Below are 22,176 nucleotides of genomic sequence, written 5' to 3'. Positions count from 1 at the left end.
GTTCTACTGAGATAAAGGCACCGTGCTTTGCAAAGTTATGCTATTATCCCTGGTTATAATCTTCACTGGCTTCAGAAATAATTGCTTTCCTTAAACAAAAAGGAAGTCTGATTCTAATTTGTTATCTCAATCTACATTCTTATATTCTTTTTATAGATTTTTGAACAAGTTATCACTAGAATCTTCCTTCACTCAAACTTAAGTGAAAGTTTTATCTTACTTCAGATATCACAAAAATAATTTATGACTAAGGAAACAAAACCTTTTGTCTCACAATATATTTCTTTGCGACAGCTGTGGTATTTCACTGAAAGCACAAAAGCTGTGATGGTCTGGACTGCAATCAACCATTTTTAATAGGAAATTTTTACAGACTTTTAATAAGATCTCCTAGCATAATTTATGGAGAGAGGTTTTGAAGTGAAGAGGCATTGTTTGGCAAAGTGTTCTTCCTCTAATCTCAGGAAATTTAAATAATCGAGTGCTCATTTCCTCTAAACGTAGGTTTTCTCCTTAAAAAAAATGGTTAAGAAAAACACCTGCTACACTACCAGCAAAATAAGTGTATCTAGAGTCCAAACAAAATATATTTCTAAAGACTTTTCAAAAGCAAAATACTACATGTCAGAACTCAATATTATTAATAATAATGCAATAATGAATTCTTAAACTCAGAATATTTAATATATACTTTGAATCAAGACAGCACACTGGTCAGGATAACTGCAGGTATTTTTTAAAAAAAACAATACAGTTGGGGGAATTGAAATAAGTGTGCAAATGCAGAAAGTATATATTTTATAAGAAAACCAGGTAAGCACCCAAAAGTTACTATAGTTACTGAAGTTATCCAGAGTTCCTCTGACTACAGAGGCTGGAAGAATAAGGACAAAGGTTTTCCCCCTGAGATCTCTGGTAAATCTGGCAAGAAGGGGCTCAAAGGGCATTTTAGCACTTTCTCTTTAGTCCCAGCCAGAACTAGGGAAAAACCAGAAACATAAATAGGAAGCACATTTCTATACCCTGATAAAACTAATGAGAGCTCCTGAATATGAAACAGACTTAGTTTGCCTGATGGGGATTTTGGAAGAAGTTCTGAATTATTTTTTACCCTTTCTAGTAACCCATTGTCCTCAATTCTGACTTAAAGTAAAAGCTGACTTGCGTTTTTCCATTCTAGGCTGGTTAGAACATCTCTCCTGAAGGAGAAAAAAGAGAGAGGAAAAGTCTTTAAAGGAAGGGCTGGCGAACAGCTCAGGTACGGTCACACTACCCGGGATTTGTCCAGGTCACTGTGTGCCAGAGACCTCCAGAGGGCACTCAGCACAAGACGTACTGCATCATATCAAAGGAAGGAACGGGGTCTACAATTATGACAATTATGTCACTGGCCAGTTTTCACAGCAGGTAGTTATTCTGACCCAGTTTTCCAGAGGGAAAACTCAGCTTTCACCTTATCACTACAGATATAGAACTGTAAACCAAACCAAAACAAACACAAACAAAAAAAACAACCAACCAACCAACCAACCAACCAAAAACCACAAACCAAATCAAAAGCAACAGGAGAAAGACAAATTCTGAAGAGGAAACAAAATGCCATCATAGAGTCTGTACTTCTTTTCTGTATTGAAGAAGATCTGTTTCATCAACGCTTTTAACAAAAGAGGATCAGTTTCCAGAGTCAGTCCTAAACCCTTTATTTTCAAAAGCTGTCTCTTGATTTCAAAGAGATATTGCCTCCATAAAAGCAGCTTTTTAAGATGTGTCACCTGAAGGTCTTCGTTTTCTTCAGTTCTGTGTTCAAAGCATGCAGGACAGAGTATCACTTCTTTGGACTCCATCTCTCTCTCTGGTTTGCCTACAGAAACAAAACAAAACAGTTTACAGGGTGTGCCAGCCAAAGTTCATCTTTTCCCTTCAGCAGCCAAGACTTCAGTGGATGTTTCTTTCTCCACGTATATATATATATATGTATATATATATATATATATATAGGTACACACACGCATCAGCCAGTTCTGCAATTAAATTAGCGTGAGCTCCCTTGTGTTCCTGCTCCCTCCCTGCCCCAGGGCACCGCCTGACTCAGGCTCCCCAGGCAGAGTTTTAGCCCCATCCACACCCTGTTTCTCAACTGGCTTCACAAATGGCAGGCAGGACTATAAACAACTGTCTCCTTTCCACAGAGACGTCATTATTCCAGTAAAACCAAAACCCGCTCTTCCTCTACATCCTCTTTCCAGTGGTAGTTTCACAAAGCACACACTGACCCCTTTATATTCAAAGTGGACTTCCTGATGCACAAGTTCAAATCCCAGCTATCATCTATCATCCTAATTCTTCAGGGACAAATAAAGTATCATGCAACATACCATATGTGGATATTTCGGCAGAGCTCTTTAGAGCCATGTCCTGTCTACCCAGTGTGATCAATGGTTATTTTAGTTTTGTATATTCAGAATAATACATGACAAACCTCTATCTGGGTGCACTATCTCAAAAAAAAAAAATAGACACTGAGGTTCAGAGTCAATTCCCTGTGTGACTTGGCCCATTTATACACCCTGGGGTACTGGAGACATCTGCATAGGGATCTCAGGCATAGTATGGGATCTATAGGAGACTCATGGCAGCCCGTAGCCATGCACAATACCCCAGAACACAAACTGGCACTAAGCATGTATTTCAGCACCTGAAATGTCTCCTAAAGATCTGTGCAAATCAAATGTACAATATATCTCCATTCCCCCAGTGTGCTGGATGCCAAGTTACCTTTATTGTCACAGGACTGCATTAAGGACTGGATGAAACTCATCTGCACTTTGAAAATGGTTAAAAAATGAGATCCTACTCCAGATTAGGCACACAAAGGAGATACCTATCTCTATACCTATATGTAATTTTCAAAATGTTGACCTATGAAATACAAAAGACTTGTAAAACTATCAGACGGTATTAAAATATTCTCTTTAAAAACACTTTTAGTAAAGAGAATTAAACAGTTAACGCAGAGATACGATTTCAAAAATACTAGAATAAATTAAGTAGCCAGGATTTGGATGATAGAAAAATTAAGAGTCAAATAATTATTCAAAAGAAATACAAGCGTTTCTATTATAAAAACTAATTTGAGTCATGAACTTTAAAGACAGCGTGGACTTTTATCAGGTTCATTGTGCCCAGTGCTGTGGAAACTCAGCAGCAGGTGCTACCTCTGCTCTGGTTATTAGACTCAATAACTAAGTCTAGTCATTATTTGGTCAGGTTTGTAGATTAAAAAAAAGGAATAAGAAAAAAAGGAGGTTTTTGTACAGCAGTCTTGCTAACTTAGGAAGTTTAGGTAAGTTTTTTAAAGACACTTTTATCTCTGCAAACTATGGTGGGTATAACGATAATTAGGTGAGGTGACTAGTAATTAATTTAACCTTTATTGGTAAAAGGTTGAAATAGCTCGAGCTCTCAGTATCTTCTACATATTTTATATGAAACCAATATTAGGAACATTTCCCAAAATGTTTGGTGATCCAAAACAAAAACAGGTTATGGACAGAATCACTCTATGTGTGTTCGTTGTGGGACAAATGTGTGAAACTCAGAGTGCAGAGCCAGGGGATGCAAAGGCTGTCCTGCAAGCTCACAATATTCCCCCAAGCCTTGGATTGTGACTTTGATTCCTGTAAATTGACCACTAATTCTATAGCGGAATTAAGTTTTTTCAGCTTTTGCAGAAGGGACGGAACTCCCACTCCCCAGGCAGTGAAGCTGAACTCATCAAGATTTGTTTTACTGAGGAATGAAAACATTTCATAGGGAATTTCCAGGACAATAAAACCATCATCTGCTATTTTTTAAGCACAGCGGCTGTCTGGTGTGGTATCCTCTAGTCCAGAGTTGGGTTATGGTTTGACTCAGTGATCTTGAGGGTCACAGAATCACAGAATGTCAGGGATTGGAAGGGACCGCAAAAGCTCATCCAGTCCAATCCCCTGCCGGAGCAGGAACACCCAGATGAGGTTACACAGGAAGGTGTCCAGGTGGGGTCTGAATGTCTCCAGAGAAGGAGACTCCACAACCCCCCTGGGCAGCCTGTTCCAGTGTCTGTCACCCTCACTGGGAAGAAGTTTCTTCTCATATTTATAAGTGGAACCTCTTGTGTTCCAGTTTGAACCCATTACCCCTTGTCCTACTGCTGGTTGTCACCAAGAAGAGCCTGGCTCCATCCTCCTGACACTCACCCTTTGTATATCTGTAAACATTAATGAGGTCACTCCTCAGTCTCCTCTTCTCCAAGCTAAAGAGCCCCAGCTCCCTCAGCCTTTCCTCATGAGGGAGATGCTCCACTCCCTTCAGCATCTTCGTGGCTCTGCGCTGGACTCTTCCAACCAAAACGATTCTATGGTCCTACAATTTGGTTGGGAACTTTTGTTTTTTCTCTGACCACGTTTCACTTCCAGTATACCTAAATTAAAGTGTATTATCTAAACTCTTCCAGGAAAAAACGTAAGAACATACACTTTTAACGGGGAGTGAGTACTTCTTTTAGACAGAAAGAAAAAAAAATATTTCCCCAAAGCACAGTCCTGGCGCTCCGGACACCAACAGCCCTGGGAACGCCTGGCCAAGCGATGGTGAGGTGGAATCCGGGCCCGGGCGGGGGCCCCTGTGCCCTCAGCAGCGCTCGGCCGGCCAGGCCCGAGGGAACCGCGCGGGGGCCGCGGCCACAGCGGCTCCGGCAGGGACTGAGTGGTCTGCGCCCTCCGGAGGGGCCGCAGCCGGGCGGGCAGAAGCGCCTCTCACGGCTCCTGTCCCGGCTCCTGTCCCAGCGGCCGCCCCGCTCCCGCCCAGCGCAGAACTGCCCCACGGCGGGGAAGCGGAAGCGGGCGGTGCGCGGCACCGGAAGTCGCTCTGCCTTTCCGGTGCGGGCGGCGTGCTCGGTGCGGCCGCGGCTGCTTCCCCCGCCATGAGCGTCCCGGCGTTCATCGACATCACGGAGGAGGACCAGGTCGGCGGGGAGCGGGGCGGGCGGGTGGCGGCGGCAGAGAGAGGGGTCCGGGCCCCGGCCCTCGGGAGTCGATCCCGGGCCGGGTTGCGGCGGCCTGGGGGGGCGGCGGTCTGACGGGGCGGGGGCCTCTGTCTGTCCCGGTGTCTGTCCCGGTGTCTGTCGGGCCGCCCCTCGGCGGGGCCGCGGGTGCCCGTCCCGCCGGGGCTGCCGGGCCCGTGTAGCTCCGTGAACTTGTTGAGCTGTTCCTAGAGAGACCGAGCGGGCAGATCAAAGAAACTGTGAACTGAAAGATCACAGAATCCCAGAATGTCAGGGATTGGAAGGGACCTCGAAAGCTCATCCAGTTCAATCCCCCTGCCGGAGCAGGAACACCCAGATGAGGTTACACAGGAAGGTGTCCAGGCGGGTTTGAATGTCTCCAGAGAAGGAGACTCCACAACCCCCCTGGGCAGCCTGTTCCAGTGTCTGTCACCCTCACTGAGAAGAAGTTTCTTCTCACATTTAAGTGGAACCTTTTGTGTTCCAGTTTGAACCCATTACGCCTTGTCTTACCATTGGCTGTCACTGAGAAGAGCCTGGCTCCATCATCCTGACACTCACCCTTTATATATTTATAAACATTAATGAGGTCACCCCTCAGTCTCCTCCAAGCTCCAGAGCCCCAGCTCCCTCAGCCTTTCCTCATGAGATGAGTCTGTCTCTGCAGTTCCCTCTTCAGAAGTCTCCACCTGCCTTGCACTTTGCTTTACTCTCAACAGCACCATTTTTTAGGAGAGGAAAACGAGTTCAGACATGGGCCTGGAGTATTAGTTACACATCTTGGTTTTGCAGGATTCGCAGTATTCCAGGCATGGGAACGGTGAAGTTTCTCTTTGAGCTACAACTTTGGTTTGCCCTTGAATTTTAGTGTTTGTTTTTTCCAGTGTCCTTTAAGTGGTATGTATATATACATAGCTGGAAATCCACAGGCAGCAAACCCTTCAGCCCAGCCTCTGTTTGCTGTAATGTCTGGTAAATCCCCATCAAATTGTCTGAAACAGCTTCAATGCAGCAAAGGGGTCTGGAGCATTTAACTTTGTCTTATGGTACCGTCATGATTTGACATGGAACTTGATGTAAATGACACAGGGTGTCACAGCGGTGTCCTCGTCAGAGCTCCCCTGTGCCAGGAGCTGTGTGGCCTCACTGGGGTTGTTTCTTCAGAAACAACCTTTAGGGCTGCGGCTCTGCTGCTGAAACCAGGGATTCTGAAGTTAAACTCAGGCCTGTCGCTGGGGGAAAGGTACTTTCTCAGTGTATTTTCAAATATTGCCAAGGTGAGGTGGGTTATAGCAGTTTGTTAGGAACTTTCTTTACCTTGCATGAAGACTGTAGGTTCTGCTTTCTCTGAAGCGGTTTTCTTTACACCCTTTTTCACTTCTGGTGAAGAAGCAACTAAGTGGTTTTATTGTTTTGCATGAAGCTTTCAAAGAGTGTAAAAGATAGTAAGAATTCATAAGAAAGCATCTTTGTCACAAAAACTCACTAGGCCAGCTGTCCTCTGACAAGTTCTAAGTGACACTTTCATACTGTGAGAAGGTTCCACAGGTGTCTGATCTATTCAGTTGCTGGCAAACCAGCAGCAGCATGTGCAGCAGCATCTTCTGCTGCGTTGGTATTTGGGTTGTATGTAAACAGGGAGGAGAGGGAGCGTTGTAGGAAACGGGGTGGTCAGGAGATGCGAGAGGAAGCCTGAGTGAGCAGTGGGGGCAGAGGGGTGATTGCAGAACAAAAATCTGTAAGAAATGAAATTACTTTGGCTTTACTGTTCACATAACAACTGTTTTGTGTCTATTGTCTTTGTTTTTTAAATTAAGGCTGCAGAACTTCGAGCCTACCTGAAATCCAAAGGAGCAGAGATCTCTGAAGAAAACGCTGAAGGTGGACTTCATGTGGACTTGGCACAGATTATCGAAGTTTGCGATGTGTGTCTGAAAGAGGATGACAAAGGTTTGCATCTTTAAGTCATGTTGGTTTTGCTGAACGTATCACCATCCGTGCTTTCAAATAGTAGCAGTTGACAGAATTTAGAGGTGTGTTGCGTGACTTGCATGTTAACACGTGCATCTTTATAAAACTGAAAGTGCTTATTTCCATCATTGCCATATAAAATATGCATGTACTCAACCCCTCCCTTCTCCAAACATCCAGCGCCCTTTGAAGAAGTCAGAAATTGAGCTGGACTGTGCTTGTTATGAGGGTGTAGTGAGTTGTATATAAAATAGATTGTGAAAAAAGAAGCATGATAAAAACAAGTCTTGCTGTCAGCTGATGGCTGTGATGCTGCAGGTCGTGAAAACTTCAAGTAACAACAAAAATTCGGACTAGACATAAGTAGAAGTTGTAAGTAGAAGTTTTAAGACCTAAACATTGATTATTATTTTTTGGAAAGACTAGGAGTTTCAGTAGCCAGTATCTTGTTTCGTGTTAAGGTTGTACATCCCTAGAAAGTGCATTAGTATGTTTTAATGACACCGATAATGCTGCAGTAGCTTCAAATGATCTTTCTGTGCCTGCTGTACTCTGTACCAATACAGAAATTCCATTTAGGACTTCCACATGTAAAAAATCAATTGCTAATATAACCAGTGCATGTTGCTTGAAAGAATGCATGGTTCATCTAAGGAGTATTTATATTTATTTTTCATGTTGCCTTTTATTGCAGGCAAACAAGTGTGAAATACTAGAGAAGGTTATTGCTCTGCTGTTTCATAGTCAGCTTTAATTTTGGGGAATAAATAATATTTTCCATATATAAAGAATTTTTTTTGCTTTGCTTAACGGATATTTGGGCAGACTGTGCAAACACAAAACCTGTCTGTTTGGAAAGGATGGAACACCACGCTTGAAACGGGAGCTGGGGAGGCTTTTGAGTATACCTTGTTCTTGTGGGCATTGTCCCTGTGGTCTGGGTGTCCCTTGTGCTCCTGCTGAAGTGTTTTCCTGCATGTGAGGTCTTAGTGTTCTCACTTCAGAACTGTGGGGCAGTTTTCTGGATGTGCTGGAGGAAGCCACTATTTTGGTTGGTTAGTTTGTTTTTAATGTCAAAACCTGAAGTTCCTCTGAGTTACGCATGAACAGAGAATTTGGACCAACGGTGATATCAAATACCAAATTCTGTGTTGACCTTGGAGGAGTAATTCTTGCTTTACATGAGATATATTTGTAAAAAACCACATGAGCCAAATCTCTGGTACATTCTGATGAATATCCAGATTGGTTTTCTTGGCCTTTTCTCTCTTTTACAGTTCTTGCCGATGCAAAATAATCCTTCATAGCAGAAGTAACTCTCCAGCACTAAATAGCTACCGATGATTGCTGCTTGCAGTTTGAAACAGCTGCATGTTTTGTTTTGTGCAGATGTTGAGAGCGTGATGAACAGCGTTGTCTCTTTGCTGCTTATCCTGGAACCTGACAAACAGGAAGCGCTGATCGAAAGCCTGTGTGAGAAGTTGGTAAAATTTCGGGAAGGAGAGCGCCCGTCTCTTAGATTGCAGCTGTAAGTATTGGACAGAGAAAAGCAAGACGATGGTACCTTGCAAATAATCCTTCCTCTCAAGAGGCAGGAATGTCTTGTCTGTCTTTAAATCAAAGTGGGGAGTGTCTCTCAAGATACGTCTCTCTGTTGCAGGAAGCACTCTTTTTTACCTTCTTTTTCCCTATCATGAAATAGAAGTACCAATATGATTTCTTTGCTTGAGCGTTACAAAATTAAAATTAATATCAGCTTCTTTGCTGAGAACAGTTACAAAACTGGAAGCTGCTACAATTCGTCACTGACAAGGTGCCACCAGGTGCTTTGCGTGTACTAGCACACAGCTTAATAGAAACATCTGTGTGTGCTCCAGTAATGTCTTTTGAAACCAATTTAACTTAGTTTTCCTGTTGTTTGTGGTTTAGGCTGAGCAATCTCTTCCACGGGATGGACAAGAACACTCCTGTGAGGTACACGGTGTACTGCAGCCTTCTCAAAGTAGCCTCATCGTGTGGTGCCATCCAGTACATTCCAACTGAACTAGATCAGGTAATTAATGCGGTGCTTCGAGTTACAGCCCTTCTATTAACCACGTTGCATCTCACTAAATATTAGTCAGAGTTGATACAGACCGTCTCTGTTACACATTTCCAGAAACTAGTGAAATAAGATATGCAGAATACAGGATTTCTTGTCTTTTAAAGGTCTACAGAATCTAAATCAAATCGCTGTTTATTTTCTGTTTCTGATGCTGGATGTAGATGTGTCTGATTCCTGCGATAGCAATGGAAACAAGAAGCTTTGATCAGGAGTGAGGCATCAAGTTCTTGTCCCTTGCTCTGGAATCACTGTTATTAGAAGCACTCATGCTTATTTAGGGAGTAACATGGAGAGCACAGACTTTTGGCTTCTCACAGGAAAATTTCCAGGTTCTGCATGGGAAGCCTGAGGGTCAGAGGACACAAAGGAGAGATGATGAGAAATATTTTCAGTATTATTTTAGTCTTTTCCCCAGTGCTTCTTTTTCACTTGTATCCTGCCTAGGTCCGAAAATGGATTTCTGACTGGAATCTCGGCACAGAGAAGAAGCACACTCTTCTGAGACTGCTCTATGATGTCCTAGTAGACTGCAAAAAAAGGTATAAAAGACAACTAATAGATACCATAGACCTGTATTTTAAATTGAAGTATTGTAAGTGATCTGTAGGGAAAGTCTTTCTCATAGCACTTCTAAAATTAATCTGTCCTGATAATTCAATTTGAATATACCTGGTTTTTTTCTTTTTATGTTTTTAAGAACTCTTACATTAAACCAGTGTTTCCAAGAACATTAAAGTTAGTAGTGAATTAGCCGCAAACCACAGACTACCAAAATAAAACTATTCAATTCTATAAATATTAATCTTTGAGCATTGTAGCATTATGCCAAATTTATTATTTAATTGCACTTCTGACATTTTAGTGCATGGTAGTGCTATCTCTTACTTAATGATGTTGGGAGGCTTATCAATCATAGTTAACAGAATCAGTCTCTTTGTGTAAACATTACCTTTAGGACAGAGCTTTCCACCAGTCATGGAAATTAATGTCCACAGAATATCTGCTTGGCCATTTTAACTTATTATCCTGGATCATAAGAAGCATCTTTGATCTAACAAACTTGGCAGACCAGTGTCTTCTGGCATGTAAAGTAATCCCGTGTGTGTCGTGCCTGTAAATTAATGTAAGTCTTAACTGAGAGCTGTCAGCAGTTTGTCTTACAGACGCGATACGGTGTATTGGCGGCATTGGCCGGAGTGATAGAGACGGGCAGTAGTTTCAGCATCTCGTTCAGCAGCAGTTTCAGCCTATCTAAACCATCCTTGTGGTTTGGGATGTGGGTGTGGGGGGTGTGTTGTTAACCCCCACCATTCCCTTTCACTCTGTTTTCTGAGTTAGTTTTCAAAGGTTTTTTTAGCATCAGGACCTCTACACTGCTGACTTGCAGGGGCAGCAGAACTGCACTTGCATTTTCTACATTTGCAAAACCTTGTACTGCTGCAGAAGGAAGTGGTTCTGTTCTGTCCCCCCTCTTCCTGTCCTGTCCCCTCCTGTTCCCAGTTCGTGTGTGTTTGTGCTGGTGTAGCCGTTTGTGCAGCTGTGCGGTGGATGGGACTGGGGAGGTGACCTTGCCAGGGGTTAAAAAAGGCGAGTGTGGAGCTGTCATAGGAGGAGGAGAGTTTCTTTGACAGGAGAGTTTGCTGATTCTGGCCTGGTGAAATTGTAGCCTGGAAATGCTGTGTCAGCATAGCAGGATCATTTTTAACTAACCTCAATTTAGGGATGATTAATCCTTGTGGAGTAGTTACACTGTGAGCTACGATGTTATTGGGAATTCCCATTCCTGTTCCTAACGCTAAAATGCTTTTGCATTGGTGGTACCGTATCGTGGATTTCAGATGGTCAAAATACTTTCAGAAATGTTAATCAGAGATCTTAAATGTGGTTCAGTGCTTACTTTGTTTCACAAATACTACACTGATACTCTGTAATGTTCCTACTCTTTTAAAACACTTCTTCCTATTGATTTATTGAGAGGTTTTAACTGATTTAATTCTGATACTTAATAGTTGACTATTTTTAGCTATTCTTGTTACGAACCTGTGGGTTAAACTTGTAATTTTTGTTTGTAGTGCTACCAGTAGCCTCGCTACCAAATAGTTTTTGTTTACTAATAAGAGGTGATATTTTTAAGTTAGGCATTAAAACTTCCACAGACCCCATAATACATTGTCCTGCACTCAGTGTCCTTACCATGTGCTGCAGCAAGCTTTGCACTGAACGGAGCAGTTTTTCAGAGCACTTACACTTCTCTCCAGAAAAGAAAACAAGAAGTGACCCGAGCACCTTTGACCTGGCTCACTCTCCTGGATCACTGGGCAGTATTTGCAATAGTATGGGAAACTCACGGCAGCATTCCAGCTTCAGCACTCAGGAATGTTGCTCTCTCTGGCCGTATGGGAAGATAAGTGGGAACTGAAAAATAAGTAATAAAAATCATACCTCAGTTGCTGTGTTGATTTATAAAGGGAAAAGAACACATTGTTGAAACCAGGTTTTTTTGGTTATATGTTTTTAACTTCGCTCAGCGTGGCAGAAGAGCTGGTTTTCCGTAGCTAATAGACTTTTCCCCAGTGGATGAGCTGGTAGTGAACAGATTGGTAGCTCATGCAGATATTTGTGTGGTGTTGCTTTTCCTGCACTGCTAAGTGAAAGCTGGTTTTATCACATCTTTTCCAGTCACTTTCTGGTTGAAGTTTCTTCTTTCTGATGATCAAAATCACCTTGATCTCTTCAAAGAGGGATTTTTATCTTTCCATTGATCAACAAAAGAATAATCAGTGGTCGAAAACAAGTGGCTGGTGTGGTTTGGTTCTGAGATCTGTACTCGGTAGCTGAACTTTGCAAGAGATCAGTTACTTTCTCTGCTGCCATACTTTCTCCTTGCCATAAAGGTTCTGCAATAGAGTTTTGTGTCTCAGCTGCTTTAGTCTTCAGCGTTTCCCTAGCTGTGTTGGTACGAAACTGCAAGGTAACACAACCTGTTTTCTTGTCCAGTTTTACAGGCTCTCAGGCAGCCGGAACCAAATTCTGCATGGCCCTGCCAGGCGCCAGCCGGCTGCAGCTCCCAGCCGGGCTCTGCCAGCGTTTGGGCTGCCATTAGTCCTGCCCGAGTTCACATTCAAACAGGTCCAGCAGGTCTGCTTATTCATACCTATGGCAAAAAGCTCAGCGTGTCAGGCACCTCCAAAAAGAATTGTTTCACTTAATTTTAGTGCCTTTTAATCACGTAATGTAGAGGGACTTGACTGCAACATCTTACTAAGTCTCTGAATACTCTGTATTTTCTTTTTTCTTCCTTGTATCTACCATAACTCTTCAATTCTCAGTGGCTTTTTGTTAAGTTGCGCATCTAGAGTGGCACGCGGAGCCAAAAATACTTGTGCAAGCTGTCTTGCTAGAAAAAATGCTCACATTTGCATCTTGGGTGAGATACATATTTAGGAATGAGCTTTGTTAAAATAGTGATCTGTATTCCTGCTTTAAACATCCTAATTTATGGTAGTAATCTAATGCTGAATAGAATGAATAAGATTAAAAGGCCTGCCGTATTTGCTGAGACTGACAAAGAATTTAGCACAGAAAGTTTTGGAGTAGTTGTCTTGTAGCATTCTAATGTTTCATAGGAATACAAGTGAAAGATTCCACTCCCTCCCCATTAAAATATATATATATGTGGGGGATTGTAAATACTATTTGAAATTAGTTAAACGCATAGTTTTCAATTTTTGCTCCTAATGGAAGGAGGAGGAGGAGAGGAGAAGCTCCAGAAGTCTGTAACACAGTTCTGAAGTGTATAAGAACAACTACTGAAATCTTATATGAAATAAGGAATCTTGTATTGTTAGGCTGAATAGTGCAGGAGTGGAGCCTCTTGGGTTGAATGTGTATATAGTATCCGTCTTGCATTAAACTGGTTCTTTGTCTTCACTAGAACATTGTGTTGATAAGATTTCACCAGTTCAGAAATCATCGTCTGATTTATGTGCAAATAGTTCTCTCATATATAAAGCTGTCTAATTTTATTTCACTGATGCAAAGCTATGAGTTCTTCTGCACATCAGTATCCGTTGCCAGGACAAAACATAAACTGACCTCTTTAATGCCGAAGTCTTAAATTTCATTCAAGTTTACATCCCTGCACATGGTTCTGGAATAACGGCTGGGACCTGCAGAAAATTCCCCTGCCTTGGGCACAGTCTTTGCTCAATGTACATCCAGATTATATATGATATTGCTTGTTTCCCATGATGTCTTAATATTCGTATTGCACATTAGTGAGATCTGGTAAATTCTCTAGGAGCACAAAACCTCACCCTATAGAGAAGTTGTCAAATAATAGGACTGTGAGATTTAAAATAATTACCCATATAAAGATAGTGCCATCGTCTCATAAAAAACATTCTGACCTGTGCTGCTGTACGGCTTAAACCTGGATCACAGCACAGTACGTACTGGGAATATTGTGGTGTTTTTTCCTCCCATGTGCAATTTACACCGTTAAGTAATTAAAGTTGATTGAAACTTCAGTCTTGCACAGCTTTTTTTCTTTTAAGGAAAATTTCATAGGCCTATTAGACCACACGGGGAAATCTGTTGTATCTGGAAATGGGCGACTTGGAAGGAAGAGCTTAATGTTACGCTATAACTCACTGTATTCGGGAGACTAGTAGCCAACCTTCCTACTGTCTGCTGAGAAAGTACCGCTTAGGAAAGTAGTTGCCAGCCTGTGTTTGTGCACGGGAGACTCGTGCAAAGCTCGTGCTCACATTACTGAGGTTTGGTTATGCTCTCACTGCTGAGTTTTGGTCGTACCAACCTCCACACCCTACCTAGTTCAAAGGAAATACTGATTTTGCATCAGCAAAATCTGCTCTCTGTATAGAACTGTCACAGCCTTCTGTTTTAATAATTAGCAAGAATTCTGTGAGCAATAGGAAATAACTTTTCGTGTGTACACCCACAGCATATTCAACGTGTATATTTTTTTCTGAAAATTTTGTAAAAAGCATCAGCAGTTGTTGGCCTCTCCAGTGGTAAGAGCTCTTACATGAAAATAAATCAACATCTGTTAAAATGACGCAGTAAAGGTCTCGGGGCTGGTTTGCAGTGACATTGATGAGCTGTTTACAAAACAATGTGGGTAGACAAGGCTGTAGGATTACTCATTCTTCTGAGAATGAATAGTTTTTCTGAAGGCTGGCTGTTACAGCAGTGTTGGAAGCTGCTTGCACTTCACAGCAGCCTAAACCAACCTAATTGCTGGCTGCCTAATGTCATCAGTGAAATGAGCAGCTCTCACTCGGAAGAGAGAATCTGTGAAAGAAGAAAAGGCAGCTTTTATACAGTCATTTTCCTGACCATAAATATCCTTTAAGATATGCCATTTTACATTTGAAATAAACTTTGCAGCGCTACTTATTGTGCAGTGATTAAATCCAGATGTGCATAAGAGGAGCATTCTAGTGAACCATATAAAGCTAGTCCTAGCTCAGAAAGCTTTTTCCATAGCCAGCAGGTAATTTATCAATTTAAGAGAATGAAATGAAGGGTGAAGATAAACATTTTGTACAACAAGAATTGAAAGAATACATCTAGTTAATTTGTTCTCTCCACTAGAATTAAAATGGTTCTTCTACATCTTTTTCAAGTGTAATTTAATTTGACCTATAGCATCATAATGGAATTATTTAAATATTTGAACGCCTTGTTTGAAATATTTTTTTCAGTAACCCTGAGATAACTTTGTTTTTCTTCTATAGTGACACAGCAGCAAAAGTCATGGTGGAACTCCTGGGAAGTTACACAGAGGACAATGCTTCCCAGGCTAGAGTTGATGCTCACAGGTAATACTGACTCCCCCATTTGCTTAAAAGTAGCTTTTTCTCAGTTTTTAAATTGCGTTGATCACCTTATTCTGAAGCTTACGGAATGACCTGGCAGCGAGGGCCCCGCCACAGCCTGTTTTCTGTAGTGTGGCTGACCTGATGGAGAGATTTTGTGTGCAGCCAGCAGTAGGTTTGGTTGGTTTAGGCAGAGTCAGGTTTACTCCACTGTGCAGGTGCACAGGTGTGTGTCTCTGGTCACTGCTGGCAGAGAGATCAGCTGCAGGTAACGACACTGTTTACATCCACTGTGCAATCAAAATTTGAATTGGCATCCTTTATGTCAGGTTTTTTTACTTACTGATTGCTCGATTCTCTAACTTTGAGTGTTCTTTTCAAATAGCACTTTCTGTTGAAAGGAAATTCTTGCTCTCCTTTATGTGAGCAAGTCTTAAGGATGTGAACTGCACAGAGATAAACTTCCTTGTTGAATAAGCTGGGAGTAAATTGATTCTTAACAGTGGCTTTTCCCCACTGCCAAAAATGAGTAAAAGCTTGTATTTTGACATTCTATCCATCATGATTCTTCTTAGGAATTAGATTTTAAATAAGTCTTGTAGGTGTGTACAGCCAATAGTTCTCAAGGGAGTTGTTTATACTCGAGGATGGAGGAAAATCAGGATGACTCATTTTGCCAATTTAAGTGTCTGTACATAAGTGAAAACTCCAGTGAGTGCCCAACAGCAACTGGGGACGTTTTACAACTGACAGAATGTGTCTGCTGGGGTTGGTCCCGTTGCTGCGGCTGCGCAGACCTGAGGTTCTCCTGGGTTGTGGTTCCAGGCTGGTGGAGCGAGAGTGACAGAGTCCTCTCACGTGCCACTGAGCAAACACTTTCATCAAGAGCTCTTGAAACACTTGTGCTCTGCTTACTGTCAGGAGCTGCAACTGCGAAATCATAGGCCTTGCAGCACTTGGTATTGGGGTTTTATCTGCTTTGTGTCACCTGTTCATAGTTAATCTTCCTGAACAACTTAATTCTATAAAATTTTAGGAGGACAGTAAAAATACCTCTAGGAAGGAAGGTGGGGCTGGAAATAAATGCATGGATGGGAACAGGAGGGTGATCTGTAGTCTTGCCACCTGGCAAATCACTTAATGCTTTCTTTCCCCTGTTTTTTCATCTGTAAAATGAAGGTTGAAATTGGAACATGACATGTCTTACAGCTAAGAATAGTTGAAAACCCTTGGGTGTTTCCTAGAAAGCAAGGAACAACAAATTGAGTCGGACTTAGTAATAAAAATGTGTATTGCTGTAAAAATAAGCATTCCTCTTTTCTGATTAGATGTATTGTACGAGCATTGAAGGATCCAAATACCTTTCTCTTTGATCATCTTCTTGCCTTAAAACCAGTCAAATTTTTGGAAGGAGAACTTATTCATGATGTAAGTAACTTTGTTTTTAGCAAGATAGTTTGATATCTCTGGAGTGCCTTCTTTTATTAGTGTCTTTTGAAATTCATTAGGTTATCTATGTCAGTAATATTGAGCTGCAATGTACTATTTGTTTTAATGCTTCTAGAATTAAAAAATTAAAATGTTACATATGAAATGTTGCCCTTCAGAACTTTCAGAAGTCAGAGTTACAAATCCTGCCCTCACATGAGTCCTGTTGCAAAACTGCCTTTCAAGTCTGAGAAAAGGAAGTGAGCTCAGCACAGATTGCCCTCAGCTATCAACAGAAAACAGAATTTTAGCCCTTAATGGTTTATTTTTCTATGCAGTACCAATAGTTTTTATACATATCTCTGTGCAGTCTGCAGGGAGAGAAACATACAATATTTAAACTGTTCTTATATTTGTTTTCCATCTTCTAGCTTTTGACAATTTTTGTAAGTGCTAAACTAGCATCCTATGTCAAGTTTTATCAGAACAACAAAGACTTCATTGACTCCCTTGGTAAGTTTTCAGATCATTCCATTTCTGACTAGTTACGTGGCTTGAGGTATGGAAGCTGCAACGCGCTCCAGCTTGAACCCATATATTGAAGCCAAGGAAATGTAACAGGAGTTAAGAACGGATTAGAGTTTGTAGACTGATCTCTGCTAGACCGTAGATGGCCCATCTAACTGCTGGTTGTTCTACTCGGACAAGCTGTGTTATGCATTTGTAAGAGAACTGTTTTTCCCCACTTCTTTTCTCTTAAACCTTTTGGGATGGGAGTTTTAATGCTTTGATACTCTAGGCTAGGCCAGAGATCACAACTTACTGAGTAAGCCGGCTGCTTGTATGAGTCTCTTACAATTTTTTTATAATTAATAACTTTATAACACCAAATATTTTTCCTGAACAGTAAGATAAAACATACAAATAGTGTGTGCGTGTGTGTGTCTGCGTGTGCTGATGCATTAGCTCCAGCAAGCCACAGTCCGTCCCAGTTAATTTGTTTCATCACATGAAGCAATGTGATGGAATGTTAATGTCAGCACCCTCTTTATTTACACACTGTGGAAAAAAGGAGTAGTAATTAACACTTTGACACTCCCCCGTTGATGTGTAATTGACTGTTTCAAAGGAGCACTGGTTCATAAGCTATTGCATGCATTAAAATTACGGTTTTTATATTCCAGCTTTTTAGGACAGGGGTCAGCGACAATGCAGAAATTGCTCAATGATGCAGGTTTTTTTATTACTGCATTAAGGTTTTGACATATTGGTAATGAATAAATGTTTCCATAAAAACCAGATTTATTTATTTTTTTATAACTTTGATTTTGAAATGACACTTGAACACTGGCTGAATGCATTTGAGGAAAGGCGTAGTTTTGCTCAAACAGAGTTTAGTGCAGCCTTTTACCACATGCATTATTTTGTTTAATGGAGTGTGGTGTAATTCTGAGAATAATTACCCTCAGAGCTTTACAATGCTGGTACTTTGGGTATTAAAATGATGGAAGCATCAATGTGATTTTTCGTGGATAAAATTAGCAGCAAGTTTTTGGTAGTTTGTAAACGTGTATATAAGATAAGCGTGACTTTCGTCATATATATTAAAATGTTAGTTGTGTAGACATCTTATGCTGTTCTTTCTTAGGGGAACGTGGCCTTTGTATTGTAATTATTTTTAGTCCACGGAAGTATTTGCTGAAAATGCTTTTATGCTAACATTTGAATAAATTTGTGCAAGATGAGTTACACATATACATAGTATTACTTGTATAATATACAATAGCTATGCTTTATTTTGTTTTGCCTCCCTGTATCTGCGTTTACCTCTGAATATACAGCGAGTGACAGGAGTCACGTAATCCTAGTAAAATCCTTAAACATCTGCGTAGCTGGTTTGAAAGGCAGCCTTACTTCCAGTTATCCTGTTTTCTCACCTGTTTTATGGTGCAGTTGGAAAACTCGGAATGCCTTTGAGCCGTGGATAAGGTAGAGATTCTGCGGCAGCGCAGAGCAGGATGCTGGGAACTTGGTCTGAAAAACAAGGGCAGTTTGGTATAGAAAACAATACGTTAGATGAGGCATTCAGAAGTTCTTCACAACACCTATGATCTATTCCCCAAAATGAACAGATTTTTAACTCTCCTTTAATTTTTTTCATTTCAATAACTTGCCAAGGCATTGGGCTTTAAAATAAAGAATATTAATAGTAGGATTTCAGTGACAGCACAAGCTCTAGCTCTCCCCTTTCCCAGATGGGGACCAATTAAAGCCAGTCTCAGAAAGCTGTGCAGGGAGAAGGAAAAGCTCCTACAGGTGGCATCAGTTTGTTACAATTTGTTGTGTTATTAATGCTGACAACTTAGGCCAGCAGTAGCATTATCTGTGTCAACTGAATCGCCCTAACATGTCCACATTTAATCTGGTATTATCAGCAGTCTTTTTCGGAAAGTTAATCAGCATCTCATTTGCATTTGTTAATTAGGGTTAATGTGTGCTAATTGATTTTTTGATGCTTGTAGAGTTCCATTAAACCCAGTTAGGTGTTGTTGCTGGTGCTCCTCGTTCGTATGAATTATGGTGATCACATTTTTGTTGAATCGGTGCCAAATAGGGAACCTGCATCATAATTATAGCTAATTAACACAACATGATGTCCTGCACTAATGTGCTTTCCTATTAGCGTATGGATGTTATAAATCCCAAACTTAAATATTTACTGAAGCAATGAGAGTGTTTATAATGTCATTCCAAAACAAGATGCTGACACTGATTTTTATAGAAGCTTCCACTGAATCTCAGTTGGTACCTCACAGAATTTGGAATAAGAAATGCCTCAGTTCAGCTGGATGTCAAAACTTTGTAGACCCAGCCTTTATTTTTGCAGGAAAATGGTCTCTGATTTTGATGTAAGCCCTTGGCTCAATTCCTCTTGCTGCCATTCAAACAATCACGGAAAAGATCTAACCCAACTTTTAATATCTGTTCCTCTATTCTTGACAAGGAAGTTTTTGCCACGCTCGATGCTGTAAGCACACGTGGCACTCATGAGGATTTTTTGCTGTGGTAGAAACACTTAATTCAGTGCCAAAACACATTCTTCTGGTAGAAAAATGTTACGTTGCTAAACCGATACTGAGAGAGGTTTATTTTCAAGCAACTGCATGAGCACGAGCGGTGAGGCCGTACAAAGGTTTTGATGCTACCAGTTGAGTGCTTTCCCTTTGCTGTTGTGTTGCTGTTCTTGCAGGGGATGCAACTGAAAAGTTCACTTGTACCCCACATCACCTACAGTTCAGTTCAGGTGATGTTTTCACTGTTTAAAAACAAATCTCTGTGCTTCACTTTTGTAGGTATTTATTACTTTTTACTGACAACACCTGAGTCTTGCTGAATTCACAACTAAACTAGGCATTTTAGCAAAACACAAGATGCAGGAATTAAATGTTTTATCTCCAAAAATGTTGATAAGGATGGTGGAATACTTTCTTGATGTGAAATAAATTTTAAATTATCGGAAGCACATATAATAAAAATAACATTTAAAGCGAATTAATGTATTATTGAATTATAATTCATAAACTATCAATGCTTTCACACAGGCTTGTTGCATGAACACAATATGGCAAAAATGAGGCTACTTACTTTCATGGGAATGGCTGTAGAGAATAAAGAAATATCATTTGACACAATGCAACAGGAACTTCAGATCGGAGCCGATGATGTAGAAGCATTTGTTATTGATGGTAAGAACTGTAGCACCACACTTCAAGCAATGCTAATAAAAAATACCTTTTGTAGGCTTCTAAACTAATGTTAAATATTCAGAAAAATATTCAGTTTTAATTTCTGTGTTTGTTACACGATATAGTTGCAAAATTTCATGCTTAAAGACATGGCCAGCTGTCGTCTTTGAAACAGTGTTTGTCTTTTCATGTAATTCGTTATAGGACTAATAAATCATTTGCAGGTTTAATTTGTCATCTGCTTTTGTTTGCTGTCTTGAGAAGAGGATGTTTTTGTAGGAGAGAGAAGTTCATAAAAATTGTACAGGATATTGTTTTAATAGCGTGGCACTACACAACAAGATTCATGCATGACCTTCATCTTGTTACATCATTTCGCTTTTCTGCCTACTAGACTGTTAAAACCAACAGCAAAACAACATTAAGTGAACTGCTGCGCTTTGATGTTTGTATTGATGTAATTTGGAACAGTTTTAATGCAGTTTAATACCTTTGAACTCTTGAAAATAGCACTCAACAAAGCCTTGATTTTTCCAGCTGTGAAGACAAAGATGGTGTACTGCAAAATCGATCAGACACAGAGGAAAGTCGTTGTCAGGTAAGACTTAATTCTTCACAGCATTTTGCAGAACTTAGTGTGTTCTAATTATTTCACTTACATTTGTAGAATATTTTAACTAGAAGCAAGGTATTGTTCCTATCAGTTGCTGGTAGTTAAATAGTTGCTATTTATCATAATTTTATTAAAGCTCACACTGAATGTGATTAGCTTATTTAATGAAAGAGTCCTATTTTCCAGCACATTTCATTTAATGACCTAATAGTGACAAGAATACTAATGACTGTTGTTGCTTTAAATATTTCGGAAGGCTACAGAATTATCTAACTGTAAAGAGCAGCCCTTTCTGTAGAGAAAATAAAAATGTTCCTATTCACTCGTGAGAATAAAGTGATGCTATAAAGGAATTATTAGGAGAGCATGACATCTAGTAATCATCTTCCAATTTTGTTTTACTTCTCTAGTCACAGCACGCATCGGACTTTCGGAAAGCAGCAGTGGCAGCAATTGTATGACACTCTAAACACCTGGAAACAAAATTTGAATCAAGTGAAAAACAGTCTCCTCAGCCTCTCAGACACCTAATGTTTTTTAACCTAGTAATGTCACCATAGATAAATTTATTCAAAAACTTTGATAATTTGTGACTTTTTTTCCAAAATGTATGCAATTGGTTTGAAGATGATAAATTTTAAATTGCAAGACGAAAAAGAAAAAAAGGAATAAAACTAAATGGGAAAATATCTTCTGTTTATTGTCTCGCATTACGTTTTCTTACTATTACAAAAACAGAAGCAATGTTGGTTATGCTTCTTTTGTTCTTGTTTGAGTTTACAATATGAGGATCTTTCTCTGCAAGAGGTGTGGGGAGAAAGGGAGGGAGATCAGAGAAATGATGGTCCAAGTAATTGTAAGAAGGAAAAAAATATCCCTTATGCCCTAAGGGAGGAAAAATGTGAACCTGTTAGAAGTGAAACTGTATAAAGCAAAATCTGTTGCCTTATCTCTGTAAATCAGACCTGATGCTTTAGTGTTGAAAGAGACCCTACTGATGTGAAATCAACTATTGTATAAAAGATGTATTTAAAAATTTGGCCATAAAGGTAAGCAGAAAACTTTCCTGTTGTTCTGCCACTTAGAACTGCTGTAAGTCCTTGTAAATGCTTGGAGAAACCATTGTATTTTGAAACGGAACTGATTTTGCTTGAAAACTGAGTGAGCGATCTGACAGAGAAACCAAATTGAAGTATTTCAGTCAAAACTTGTGAGGAGCAGAAGAGAACTCTTAAGTAACCATTTAATTTTACTTAATGGATATGAAAACATCAACTTGTGAACTTTATAGCTCTGGGCAAAGCTCATAACAACTTGCATTTTGATTGAGATTTAATATTAATAGTAGGGATTGTATGACATTTTTAACCTCAGAACTGGTCTATATGCTGCATGAAACATGAAAGCACAGTGTACATACACTATAT

General features: G+C 40.4%; 1 protein-coding gene across 1 annotated transcript; it reads left to right on the top strand.

Moving 5' to 3' along the window:
* Window positions 1-4,887: 4,887 nt before the first annotated feature.
* On the top strand, window positions 4,888-21,438 carry EIF3M (eukaryotic translation initiation factor 3 subunit M). The gene is made up of 11 exons (XM_080345756.1): window positions 4,888-5,005; window positions 6,862-6,994; window positions 8,405-8,543; window positions 8,945-9,068; window positions 9,564-9,658; window positions 14,882-14,965; window positions 16,291-16,390; window positions 16,822-16,903; window positions 19,993-20,136; window positions 20,674-20,734; window positions 21,160-21,438. Exons 1-11 carry the CDS (start codon window positions 4,964-4,966, stop codon window positions 21,278-21,280), a joined length of 1,125 nt encoding a protein of 374 aa, XP_080201882.1. The 5' UTR covers window positions 4,888-4,963; the 3' UTR covers window positions 21,281-21,438.
* Window positions 21,439-22,176: the final 738 nt, after the last annotated feature.

The sequence above is a fragment of the Nesoenas mayeri genome, assembly GCF_963082525.1.
Source record: "Nesoenas mayeri genome assembly, chromosome: 5".
Taxonomy (NCBI): domain Eukaryota; kingdom Metazoa; phylum Chordata; class Aves; order Columbiformes; family Columbidae; genus Nesoenas; species Nesoenas mayeri.
The sequence above is the reverse complement of the archived record's forward strand: the minus strand, read 5'-3'. Positions and strand labels throughout refer to the sequence as shown.

Excerpts from the sequence above, each read along its gene's own strand:
- EIF3M (XM_080345756.1), top strand. The coding sequence starts at position 4,964 with ATGAGCGTCCCGGCGTTCATCGACATCACGGAGGAGGACCAG. Across the intron at positions 9,659-14,881 it reads CTAGTAGACTGCAAAAAAAG|TGACACAGCAGCAAAAGTCA; the intron begins GTATAAAAGACA and ends TTTCTTCTATAG. Across the intron at positions 20,137-20,673 it reads AGAAGCATTTGTTATTGATG|CTGTGAAGACAAAGATGGTG; the intron begins GTAAGAACTGTA and ends TGATTTTTCCAG.